Here is a 13674-nt window from a genome sequence, read left to right on the forward strand (position 1 = left end):
TACATCTGATCTGGAGTCAGACAGATTCATTGGTGTGTTTCAGAGGATATGGTAGAAGAAATCTGACCTCCTGGCTGCTGCTGATGTGGCTTATGGGGGCCCCTAATCTAAGCATGAGATGTGCTGTGGCTCTAGTCTCTAAAAAGGATCAGGGGATGTAGCCAGACTGTAAGCAGGCAAAAACAGATAGATCCCAGCTGCCTCCTTCTCATTCCTGCTTTTCCTTCTCTCCTCCATCTTAAAAAAGCCAATGCTGGCTACCAGCCAATCAGCTGGAACCAATTTCTGACTAAACATTGTTAAGAGCTTCTCCAGACCTTTGCAATGAGGGGTTTACATGCTATGGGGGTATACACACTCCCAAAAGAAGCTGAAACAGAAACCCCTCCTCTGATTTTGATGGAGGGGGTTGCAAGAGGCCAAGATTCCTCACCACCCCAAAAATAGATTGTGAAACTTGAAACCAACTACATTAGCTGGGGCAACACACTTTCAAAGATTATGTTGTGTACTGTTTTCTAACATTTTCTTTGTGACAGTTTTTCTTTTAAACAATTTTAAACACTAGAAACATATGACAACCATGTTTCTAATCTGGAAAAGGTATGTTTAAACCCATAGCTTTTGCCCAAATTGTCAAGTTGCAGTTGTATAAGAAATGTTTTGTCTACAGGCCAAAACATTTTTATCTTTATATCAAAGATTTCTTTTGTGATGTCACATTATTATTATTATTTTTTATCATGACAAAATAACTATACACTGTTTTTGTGGAAAAAGTGAATCAGTTAAACCCCTGATATTCAGCCAGTCTAATGTTTCTTTTTCCCCTAAAGATTCTACCAAATAGTCAAAAATGTAAATGTCATCAGATTTGCAGAGTTTGCACAAATGGTCCTAAGATAGTTTTTACACATCTATAAATCTTTTTAGAACAAAGTAGAGAAGGGTGAGTCCAGTTTAGTTCATTCCTACAGCCAATGAAAGCAACCCACCTTGTAAGAGAATGCAAATTAAATGTCTGAATCGCTTAAACACTGCACTTGATTTAACAGGTAACTTGTTGCACACAGGTATGAGGTTGGTTATATGTAATACAGCGAGTAAAATAAGTACTGAGCAAATCAAGATTTTCTGAGTAAATTTACATTTCTAATATTTCTATTAACATGAAGTTCACACCAGATGGTGGCAAAAACCCAGGTAATCCAAACCCACAAAAATTTACTAATTAATCCATTAATGAATGAGTAATGAAATTGTATGGTACAGGATATAAGTATTGTACACATGGAGAAAAAGATGTGAAAAACAGGTACAGAAAGCCAAGAAACCAGCTGAAATGTCAGTATTTAGAAAGCATTCCTGATGCAGCTATGTGAAATCAAAATCAGCTGGTTTAATGTTAACCAATGACCAATAAAAAAGTTTTTTTTTCTATCAAAGTACTGCACAGTTATACGACTGGTAAAAGCAAATATGGAAATGCCAATGATTACAACTGCATTTCTGAACTTCCAGCAAGCACCCCTGGATCTGTAATCTGGATCACCATCAACCAGCTACAGCCAGGTGCTGCTTGTACGATTTCTGACAAAGGAGTAAAATGAACAATCAACAGAGTTATCCAAGAGATGAGGAGCACTCGCAGAGAGCTCTGGAACAACCTGGAAATAGCGGGCACAGATTTTCCAATGAAATCCTAAAGTGGTTCTGATCTGTGCAAGACTCCACTGCTGAAGAAAAAACCTGTGGGATATTGTGCAAAATGTGATGCAAAGTCGTAGGAATGGCCCAGTAAATGGCCCATCAAATTGAAAATCTATGGAAAGACCTAAAGATCAGAGTCCATTGTTAGGACTCCTCAGAATCTACAGGATTCCGAGACAGTTTGCACAGAAGAATGAGTCAAATTCACATCTGAGCAGTGCATGGAGAGATCTTCCAGTTTTCATTTTCAAAAAAGGCCTTTCCACTAGTAGTTGGTTAAATTTTACTTCCTGTTTAATTTCAGATTTCATAATTTTGTGTACTAATTTAATTATGGACCAAAACTTTTTTTATTTTATATCAATATAAATATTAGAAATAAATTTACTAAGAAGAGTATTGATGTGTTCAATAGTTATTTTACCAGCTGTATATGTTTGTAGAAGAGGTACTTGCTCAAGGTTTTGAAACTTTTCTTTTGAAACTTTGTGACTCTCCTGAGCAAGCAGCATCAAGAGCTGATTTAAAAAAAAAAAAAAAAACACCTATACCTATCTATACATGCTTACATATACCAGCAGGGGTTATGTTAGTAAAGAAGTAAGTGCCAAAAGTATCAGAGTGGGGGATGGAGATTTGTTGAGAAAGAAAAGAGTCAGAAAACATCTTTTCATAATGTATTTAGGTGCCTCTTCAGGGACTGTTTGCTTAAATGCTCTCCCTCCAGTTGTCTTTGTTATATTCACAAACACTAATCTAAGGTTTTCATCGTATAGATTTGAAATAGGTGTTTTTTCTGTGTTCTGCAAAATGTATAAAATATAAACAATTCAAAAGCATAAGTTGGAATTTAAACAAAATCCCATTTCATTCCACGTAATGTGGAAAACAATATACAAAAAATCTAATTTTGTGTTTATACTTAATAAAAATATGTCTACAAGCAGTATGCTAAAAAATCCTAAGTGACCTACTAGCTGCATTATTTACTGAATCTATAAAGACCAGGGTAATTATTGGAGAAAAAGAAAATGTCCTTGTTGTTTTCCATAGTAGCAAAATACATAATTGGTTGCTAGATCCAAAAACCAAAAAACTATTAAGAAAAGCTCACAACGCTAATAACAATAATATCAACAAATCTGACAGACATCTTTGTATTGTTGCCGTAAAATTAGAAACAAGATGTAGCCAGAAATGTAGCCACAATCTCTATGATCACCCAGATCGTGGAAACAACACTGTTTGGTGTGGAAGTTGCAACTGAGGGAAGAAGACTTATTGTTTTCCAGTTTGGATATCAGCCAGGTGTATGTTAATACATTTTTCACTGCAAGATATTATTAGAACATGCGGTTTACAGTATTACTGGTAATTGCAGAGACATGACCCGCCATAAATAGACAAATATTTGAAAATATTGATGCCTTTTTCCTTTGGGTTCATAGCAAACATGGACCCCAGAAAGTAAGTAGTGTATTAAAGTTTATAATTTTCATCAAAACAAGTTATTAAAAAAGTTACTTCTGGCCAGCATCTGCTGCTTTGACATTTAAACAACTTAGTAGAAGTTGCTTAATGACTTGACCACCTTACCACCTCTTTGCCTTAAAAAACGTTATATGCTGCATTAACAAGTGTCACGAAGTATATTACAGAATAGAGAGCTTGATTGTATGGTACTTAAAGAATTAGCTAACACGTATTGCAGTCCAAGCAGTTCTTTGCAATATGTATATTGCGTTCATTGATATTACGATAACAATAAATTTGTAATATACTGTAACAGTGCCGTTAATATCAAAGCTAACAGTAAGATAAGAAAGGAAGACCACTAGTCAGGCTTTGTCAGAGGTGACAGTGTATGCAGGCATAGAGGGAAGTGCAGAAAAAGATGCAGTAGAGGGAGGTAGTGAAGTACAGAGTTGTGCTAAGGTAGAGCTATTGAGGTGTCAGAGGAAGCAAAGAGATGTAAGAAGCTTTTAAAAAATGAAACAGTATTTTCTATTAAGTGTAGAAACATGTCTGTCATTTATGTAGAATCTCTGACATGGTAAGTGAGTGACACTTTAAGCAAATAAAGCTGTGTTACAGCAAATATGTTCTTTTTCATCTGTTTGAGCTTTTAATCCCTCTGTGTCCTGGAACATGCTGGATTTGAAAATATTGGCAGCCTTTTGGAAGTCCCAGAGTTAAGGTAAAAATCTATATCAGGGGTATCTGACTCCAGTCCTCAAAGGCTGGTGCATGTTTCAGATGTGTTCTTGCTCCAGCACAGCTCATTTAAATGGCTACTAATGACCCATTCATTCGGTTCTGGTGTGGTAAAAACAGGAAACACATAAAACATTTAGGTCTTCGGCCCTTGAGAACTGACTTGGGACACTACTGATCAACAATGCCCCAAAAAAATAAAGGGAACACTCAAATAACAGATCCTAGATCTGAATGAATGAAATATTCTCATTGAATACTTTGTTCTGGACAAAATTGAATGTGCTGACAACAAAATCACACAAAAATCATCAATGGTAATCAAATTTATTAACCAATGGAGGCCTGGATGTGCTAAATCAGATTCAGGTCTGGGGAACGGGCGGGCCGGTCTATAGCTTCAATGTCTTCATCTTGCAGGAACTGCTGACACACTCCAGCCACATGAGGTCTAGCATTGTCCTGCATTAGGAGGAACCCAGGGCCAACTGCACCAGCATATGGTCTCACAAGGGGTCTGAGGATCTCATCTCAGTACCTAATGGCAGTCAGGCTACCTCTGGCGAGCACATGGAGGGCCGTGCGGGCCTCCAAAGAAATGCCACCCCACACCATTACTGACCCACTGCCGAACCGGTCATGCTGAAGGATGTTGCAGGCAGCAGATCACTCTCCACGGTGTCTCCAGACTCTGTCACGTCTGTCACATGTGCTCAGTGTGAACCTGCTTTCCTCTGTGAAGAGCACAGGATCCTGGTGTTCTCTGGCAAATGCCAAGCGTCCTGCACGGTGTTGGGCTGTGAGCACAACCCCAATTTGTGCCCTCATACCATCCTCATGGAGTCGGTTTCTAACCGTTTGTGCAGACACATGCACATTTGTGGCCTGCTGGAGGTCATTCTGCAGGGCTCTGGAAGTGCTCTTCCTGTTCCTCCTTGCACAAAGGCGGAGGTAGCGGTCCTGCTGCTGGGTTGTTGCCCTCCTACGGCCTCCTCCTCCGCAGGCCCTGTCTCCTGGTAGCGCCTCCAGGCTCTGGACACTACGCTGACAGACACAGCAAACCTTCTTGCCACAGCTCGCATTGATGTGCCATCCTGGATGAGCTGCACTACCTGAGCCACTTGTGTGGGTTGTAGAGTCCGTCTCATGCTACCACGAGTGTGAAAGCACCACCAACATTCAAAAGTGACCAAAACATCAGCCAGAAAGCATCGGTACTGAGAAGTGGTCTGTGGTCCCCACCTGCAGAACCACTCCTTTACTGAGTGTGTCTTGCTAATCGCCTAAGATTTCCCCCTGTTGTCTATTCCATTTGCACAACAGCATGTGAAATTGATTGTCAATCAGTGTTGCTTCCTAAGTGGACAGTTTGATTTCACAGAAGCTTGATTTACTTACAGTGATATTGTGTTGTTTAAGTGTTCCCTTTATTTTTTTGAGCAGTGTACATTTTATAGGAAGATACATGGAGTTTGCCATTTTAGTAATGCTAGACATGTTATGAGAACTGCTAATATAAAATGTTAAATATAGTTACAAATGTGAACTCAGTAATCATTTTCCTTTTGTTGTAAAATAGAAAAATAAAACTTTTTACAGCAACTTACAGCAAAAAAGATTTTTTTCTAATATAAAAAATCATCACACATCACGATGGCATGAGAAAATATTTTCAACATTATTCTTATGACTCCTATTTAGTCTAAAATCTAAATAAACTAAAACCTGTATCAGCAGGTCATAGCCTTATGAAAAAATAAAAATTTGATCTGTGCATCTCTTACATTATGAATAACCTGCATGGTAGAAGTAATACTTTAGGTTCATTTCCAAGTTACTTACTTCTTGCAGTTTGTGTACTCGGAGCAGCGGCTGAGCGGGACACGGATCACACAGCTGGAAAACGCCACAAACAGAGCGTGATGATCCCGGTCCAACTCTAGACCTAGAACCCTCCTGTCCTCCCCCTGGACATTGCACCTAAGAACATGAATCAAACAAGAAAGGTCCAAATTTGATGTCTTGCACACATCTTCATTATTATACAGAATGTTGATCGGCATTTCTAGCTGTGACTAAAGATGATACAAAAGAAATCTCCTCCAAGCTGTACAAGATGATGCAAAGTGTTACAACAGACCAAAGAGTGAGTGGGAAGGACTGATCATGGAAGAACAAGGAGGGAAAAACAAAGGAGAGAAAAATAAACAAATGGTTTCAATAAAAAAATGTGAATGAATATAGTCCAAACCATGGCAATAGTGGAGATTAAATGTATATTAAAAACATTGCTAAATATAAATGATATAAAGGATGTGTTTTCTGACTTGTTTGGGTTGTACACATTGATGTCTTCGAGGAGTTGGGTGTTGAACGAAGCATTGGCTCCCTCTGAGCTGGCCAGGATCTTGAGGACATGACCATTATCTGAGCCCAGGAACACCACTGTGTAATTCTTATAGGGCCCAGCTGATGTATCCACTGCTATCTGGGTCAACTTAAACCTTAACAGAAAAAAGAAAAAACTATTAATACTGTTGTGGAAATGTTGGTTTTCAGCAGTAAACAAAACAAAGAGTGGGCGACCACTGAGCTCATTGTGTAAATCCTCAGTGTGCAATCAATCAATTCATCAGCCAACCCACCATCCCCTTCTTCCATCGCCTACTCCCTTTAATCCCTTCATCCTATTAATGCATCTGTCCGTCCACCCACAACCATTCAATTGATGCAGCTTTCATGCTGTTCAGTCACTTTTCCACACTCAGTCTACTTTTCAGTCCCATATTTCACTTCCTCTTTGCACTGTGTTGTTTGACATTCATGAGGATGTCTGGTGACTAATGCTTCATTTGCAGCAACACTCTGCTTCATATTCACCCTGTTCCTTCTGGTTCCACCTGGGATCTGACCGGTATCACCACAGCCATCTACTGCTGGCTCCACTGGAGCCACTGAGACTTGCAGGCTTTGCTGAAGGGCACCTTGAGTCCATTGCTTACTGAGAGAATTTTCTACAACTGCACTTTGACTCTCCGGCCCGAGGATTTAAACAAACTTCAACAAATAATATTTTTGGCAGCACATTTCTTCTGGATTCTTCCACGGAGGACACCCAGAGCAGTTTCTGTGGCCTCATTTGTCCCTGCCACACAGGCTGCTGTGTTTACACACACACACTTGACTGGCACGTCCCTGTAAGGATTCAGCAGTACGGTGTGATGCGTTTGTGGTGGGATTTCATTTATCTAGCAAGTCCCAGGGGAAAAAGCGCAGCAGATGTGATGTTTTTGGCGCCAGATGTGAAGCGGTACACGTTTCCCCAGTTGGAACCATGGCAGTGTCTGGCTGGCTGTCAGGCTGGCTCTGCTTCAGAAAGCACAGAGGCAGCCCCTGTATGCTGTGTGTCTGTGTGTGTGTGTGCATTTGAAGGCTCATTCTGTGTATCTGATGTGTGAACACCCCGGTTTGAGGCCTATGCGGTGGTGAATGAAACACTTGTGGCAATTCATGATTCTACGTCCACCATATCATCGTCTGCTATCAGGGGACTCTCAAATGTCACAACAAGCAAAGGGCTCTCCCACACACGGACATGTCCCTGCCTTTGACACACGCTGGTGTGGTGCGCCTGCAGGTCAGGGCTGCACTCGAAGAAGACCCTCTCTCTGCGAGCCTCGCCTCTGATGTGGACTGAGATCAACCGCTGAGTAAATTCAATAGGTTTTAATGAGGTACAAGGCTGAGCTTTCCACCTGAGTTCACTCGTCTATACCAATCAGAGGGCTGCTTGTGAAAACACTGCAGGTGCTGTACCTTATGTTGTTACACAGAATAAATGCATACAGCTCATTAAAGAAATGACCACTGCTTCATAATTCTCAAAGTCTGAACAGAACAATACCAGTTGATTGGTGTTGTTTTTAATTTGATTCAGGAAACATGATCTGCAAAAAAGTACACAACGTACTGCTGTAAACAGTTGCAAAGTAAAGTTTGTGAGGCCCCCGGGAGCTACAATAACTTCTGAAATGATTACCTGTGTTCAGTAAAACATATCCATGTGTTCTTAATCTTGCCAAAATTAGTTTGCTGTTGTGACTGAGATTAGGCATTATTTTACAAGTAATCAATACAAATATGGTATTTTAAAATTGTCCTCTAGACCTGAGAAGCTATTAACACATTGTATACTAACTTGAAGTAGCGATCACTTGTTTTTCTTTCCCCCACATTAAACAAAACTGGCTCATTCGTATGTTTCTTTCAGACGTCCAGTGATTAGAGCTTATACCTGCTGGTGGTGCGGGTGAAGAACGGTCTATCGTTGACTGAGGGGACAGACTCGTCCATAAGCGGATACGACTTGATGAAAGTCAGGGTCTCGTCTGGGAAGGTGGTGGAGGACTTATAAGTGACTGCAGAGCCTTCACCTGCACAGCTGCCTGGCCTGTGCAATAACAGTTAAAAAAACAAGAAAAAAAAAAAAACAAGACATAAATCCTGTTCAACAAGCACAGATGCAAAAACACTTGCAACCCATTTGTTTTTCCAAGACAAGCTGCAGGGAGAACAGGTGCCATATGTGTCTGTTTTGCTTTATTATTTTATATTTTCCACAGACATCTGAGCAGAATAATAACAGCAGCTGCAAAAACTCTTTTGTCAAACACACATAAATATGCTGTAGAAACGTGACAGTTTGCAGTTTAAAGATGCATTACTCACCTCGGCTTTGGAACTTGCTCTTCTAGAACAGGTGTCCATGCTGACTCACTGTTTCTCTGCTCCTTGAATTTTCCATTAAAGGCCTTCTCTATATCGTCCATGTAAAAACCGCAGACCGCAGAGCCAGTGATGCTGTTCAGCAGGCCCCAAAGGAAGGAAACATTGAGATAATCGAAGTGTAGGTCTGAAGCTCAGCAACTTGTTGCTAATTTCAAATGAAGGTTCTTTTCTTTTTTTAATAAAACATACATTTAATTTCAGCACACCTGCTATCATGTATAGGAGAGGTTTAATAAAAGCGAATGCCACCTAAATATATCTCTAGGCAATATGTGGATAGAGTCTGACTAAATGCTGCTAAGAAGCTAAACGCATGTTGGGAGAAAGCTGAGGGTTTAGACATTTAATGCACTCATCTCTATGCTCTGTATTTATCCGTTTTAGGGTCCGTATTTATTCATAGCCTTATAATGTAAGAAATGGTCTCAAATGTTAAACCCTGACTTGATGCTCCAACTATCATTCCAAAATACAGCACCCTTCATACTTACTAGCACAACTAGTTAAGATGTGGAAAAGACTTAAAATAAATGTACCTGTTATGGCAGTTAGCCCAACTTTACTCTCAACAACATTTACTCATTATGGGGATAAAATATACAATGTTAAAGGAAATAATAAATAATTTCACCAAAATCACTGCACTATTGATATTGCTAATAATCTATAATAAATAAATGTAACTTAAGCATTATTCTAATTTATACCATTTCCTAGCCACTCTTCAAATGCATGATTGCCATTACACCATTATAAATATACTTTTATATGTATATTTAATGTATATTTTTCATGCTAACCTGTTATTTTTTTTGGTACAGATTACAAATTCTATTCTCAGTCAGTCAGTCATTTTCTACCGCTTATTCCATAGTGGGTCGCGGGGAAGCTGGTGCCTATCTCAAGCAGTCTATGGGCGAGAGGCAGGGTACACCCTGGACAGGTCGCCAGTCCATCACAGGGCAACACACAAACAACCATGCACACACTCATTCATACACCTAAGGGCAATTTATAGTGACTAATTAACCTAACAGGCATGTCTTTGGACTGTGGGAGGAAGCCAGAGTACCCGGTGAGAACCCATGCATGCACGGGGGAGAACATGCAAACTCCATGCAGAAAGACCCCCGGCCGGGAATTGAACCCAGGACCTTCTTACTGCAAGGCAACAGTGCTACCAACTGTGCCTCCGTGCAGCCCAAATTCTATTCTATTTTACTGGCTTCTGGAAATACCAGGACATTCTCAATAAACCACTGGTGGTCTCAGCCAGAAAACTGAAGAAAAAAAAAATGGATCCAAAACATATGGCCAAGCCAATACTGGATTGATTTTACCAGACGAACTAAGCTTTTTTCCTATTGCTTTTTCAGTCCCTACACATAAATTCTGTATGAAACCTCTGGGGTAAACTGAAGGTAAGAGTGGATAAGAGATGTTCCAGAGCGATTGTTCAGAGAAGAGATCCCTCTTTCTGTATACTCCAACCTTGGCAAAAAGAGGTTGAAAGAATTAAAAGAAGGGTGGCAAATAGCTTTGCCATTTGTGGAGATTTGGTAAACAAAGAAAGATCTAATATGCTGTCAATACCAACAAATTTCAACTGAATGGGAATTTATACAACAAACTTCAATGTAAAGTAAAATTAGCTGCTTTAGTCTTCCAATGTCTTCATCCAACCCTTCAGTAAGGGAGGAGAACCACAGCTGCTTGAGTAACTGATTGCACGGTAAAGGTTGTTACTGATGCACGACAGATGTATCTAAAGTGAGGATCTTATTCAGATATACACAAAATAACCTTAAATAATTACTTAACCATAACTGTAATTAAAAGTTGCTGCTGTGGAGAATCCCTGGATCCTGGGACCAAAAAAATTTTAATGTTTCTCTCAGTATCTGCATTTGTTCAACATTTGCATGGCCATAACACAGCAGTACATATACGGTATATCAGTGGTATGACCTTCCATTAGAAAGATCTGGGTATTGGCTTAACAAAGTCACATCGAGATAATCTTCCTTATCCTCACCTGTTTGCTTGTGTGGTAAAAACTCCAAGGACAGTAGGCCGGTGGTTTATCTGGAGGACATTGGTCAGCGACTGCAGAACATCAAAGTAAAAGAAAGAATCACCGGGTACGGAGCAGTTTAGCCGGGCTTTCAGGAAAGATGTCCAGTAACGTTCTAGGACCCTCGGTGAACCCCCGTTGTCATTCTTACACACTCGTGCAACCCTGGAGAAAACGACCTGAGGAGGCAGGAGTGAAAAAATACTTTACCTCAAACAGATGCTTTAAAAGCAAACACAGCCAGACAAAGCCAACGAGGAACAGAGAACCACAGTTAAAAATGTGGTCTGCATGACAAGCGAGGCTGTTGTTGGAGTTTATTCTGCTCAGAAGAAAGCTCATGATCCCCCTCACCTTGCCGAGGGTGGTGTACTCCACTGCAATCTCGCTGAAGAAAAAGTACACGTAATTCCCATACTCAATAGCGTGGAGAAAATGGGGTTCTAAAGATGGAGAAAAAGGCATATCATAAACACACTTTGAATTATGGCTTATTTAAAATATAGTTCAGCTTCATGAGCAGTCTGGAAGTGAATGTGGTAAACACAGGGTTCAAAGAAAACTGTCTTTTCGGTGTGCAACTCCAAATTTGCATATTGGGAGAGCGACAGAAGAAGAAACAGTCAACAGAAAACTATTAACTACTGAAAGAGCACAGATGGTCCAGGATCAACAGTCACACTGATCATTATAATCAGTTTGAGTTAAAAAAGCAGCAACCTGACACAGCACTTTTTCTTACTTGTTTATCCATATTCAATTCTTTTCAAAGTCTCCTAAATAAAATAATTTTGATTTAATATTGTTTTAGATTTTGACATTTGTTACTGCATTTTAAGTCTGTAAAGTAACTGAGGTCCAAAAATCAATAATCACAAATAATGTTCTAAACTAGGTACTACAGTCAACCCTCTGAATCCAGTCAGGTCTGAAAATATGGTTTCTAAATATGAATTGATTCCAGATCTCCCAGGACAGTTTTTTTCAAAAGTGGTGGAGCTATTTTCTTCCAGGGTATTTTTAGACGTGTGAGGAAAAGTACAAGACATCTGTGTATGGCAGCATCCAAACAAAGCTGTTGCATCTGACAGCCATAAATCTGTACAATGATGATGTTAGGATAGATTTCCTTTACATTGTTAAGCACAGGTGGAAGGGGCAAAAAATATCTATGGAGAATCCTTGTTAAGCACGATAAAGATAATGATGCCTGAGATGTCGGTGCAGTAAAAAAGTGATACGATTTATGTTAATTATTAGTTGCTCTACATTTATAGGGCTGCACAGTAGAGCAGTTGGTAGAACTGTTGCCTTGAAAGTTAGAAGGTCCTGGGTTCAATTCCCGGTCGGGGGTCTTTCTGCATGGAGTTTACATTTTCTTCCCATGCATGTGTGGGATCTCTCTGGGTACTTTCTCCCACAGTCCAAAAACATGACTTTTAGGTTAATTGGTCTCTCTAAATGCAATTAGATGTAAATGGCTGTGTGCATACTTGTTTATCTTTTGTGTCTCTGTGATGTCCTGCGACGGACTGGCGACCAGTCCAGGGTGTACCCTGCCTCTCACCCGTAGACTGCTAGAGATAGGCAACAGCACCCCCAACAACCCCATATAGAGGAAGCAGGTATAGAAAATGGATGGATGTTCATTTATAGTTCACCATTAAGCTCTTCCAGCAGGTGTTTTTATATAGAATTAATGCCTTTGTTTGTCAGACTCTGATTTTGGGGGCTGAAGAATTTACATTTTATTTACTTATTTTCAGAAGGGAAATTTAGTTCTAAATACAAACTTTTAAGCTATATTTCACCATTTTAAATTAAATATTTTATTTGGAAGGGTGATTGTACTCAGAAATCACAATATCATTACTATAAATAAAGATTGTTAAAGTAGTCTGTAACATTATTGATTAGTTGTCAGGACAACCAGGACCACAAGATAGAAATATATCATGCAGATGCATAAGTACATTATTCAGGCTTGATGCTATTTTAATAAGTGAGATGTACAATCACTTCACCCTTTAGAAAAATGATCATATTTTACATTCTGGAGATTTTTTTTGTTCAGGCAGGCAACTTTGTAGAAATATTACACAAGTACAAATTAAACAGTAGAGAATTAATCAGCAATCGGCAATTGTGAAAATATTATCCAGTCATCTCATCAAATAAGGCCCATTGTTCTCAAGGTTTCTCCAACCTGGTTCCACAAAACAGCTTATTGAGCAGCAACAACCTTTGTCAGTCCTGAAAATTATTTACAGATTTGGACTGATATTTTTGACAAATGGAACAAATGTAATGTAACTGCATCATTTTACATCAGCCTAAAAGCACATTTGGATGATTACCTCTGAGCCACTTGGAGTCATACTTGACTGTACGCAGAACAGGACTACTTTCTCCCAGACTTCTATAAATGACTGCATCGCTGGCCAAGAAGTCCGTCATTGTTGCTGAGTAGAAGTCACCACCTGAAGGACACAGGAAATTAAAAAAGCAGTCACTAAGATGCGTTGTCAGAAAGGACAATTACAAATGAAAACTGGCTTGACTTGAAAAGTGTATTTTGGTCAGAGATGGCTGTTAGTTTATTAAAGGAGGCTGAGTAGAACAGATGTTGGTGAACATGCCAGTCTGAATAGCAGTGAGTGAGAACTCTGTACAAATGTAAGTGGAAACGTGGCAGCTTTCAAGAGCTGCTTTGGTTCTTGCTTCTTCCTTGAGTTTGACCCCAGAGTGCCCAGGGCATATCACCTGCTAACTTCTCTGCTAACATTAGCAAAGAAACTGTAAATCCAGTCACAAATCAGGACTGAAACGAGGTAACTATAAATTACACCATTTAAGAGCCAAACACCACTTTCAGCCATACAAACCTG

At 39.7% G+C, this 13674-nt stretch overlaps 1 protein-coding gene across 15 annotated transcripts in view; it reads right to left on the reverse strand.

Moving 5' to 3' along the window:
* Positions 1-13674, reverse strand: part of sema6e (sema domain, transmembrane domain (TM), and cytoplasmic domain, (semaphorin) 6E) — a 260656-nt gene that overhangs the window by 69568 nt on the left and 177414 nt on the right. For all 15 annotated transcript variants that reach the window (XM_047360704.1, XM_047360694.1, XM_047360697.1 and 12 more), the window contains 7 exons: positions 13144-13266; positions 11141-11229; positions 10748-10965; positions 8653-8784; positions 8219-8374; positions 6252-6428; positions 5767-5904 (listed from right to left, as the gene is read on the reverse strand). In XM_047360704.1, coding sequence (XP_047216660.1) covers positions 5767-5904; positions 6252-6428; positions 8219-8374; positions 8653-8784; positions 10748-10965; positions 11141-11229; positions 13144-13266 — 1033 coding nt within the window. The remainder of the gene's footprint in view (positions 1-5766; positions 5905-6251; positions 6429-8218; positions 8375-8652; positions 8785-10747; positions 10966-11140; positions 11230-13143; positions 13267-13674) is intronic.

The sequence above is a fragment of the Girardinichthys multiradiatus genome, chromosome 3, assembly GCF_021462225.1.
Source record: "Girardinichthys multiradiatus isolate DD_20200921_A chromosome 3, DD_fGirMul_XY1, whole genome shotgun sequence".
In the NCBI taxonomy this organism is placed as follows: Eukaryota; Metazoa; Chordata; class Actinopteri; order Cyprinodontiformes; family Goodeidae; genus Girardinichthys; species Girardinichthys multiradiatus.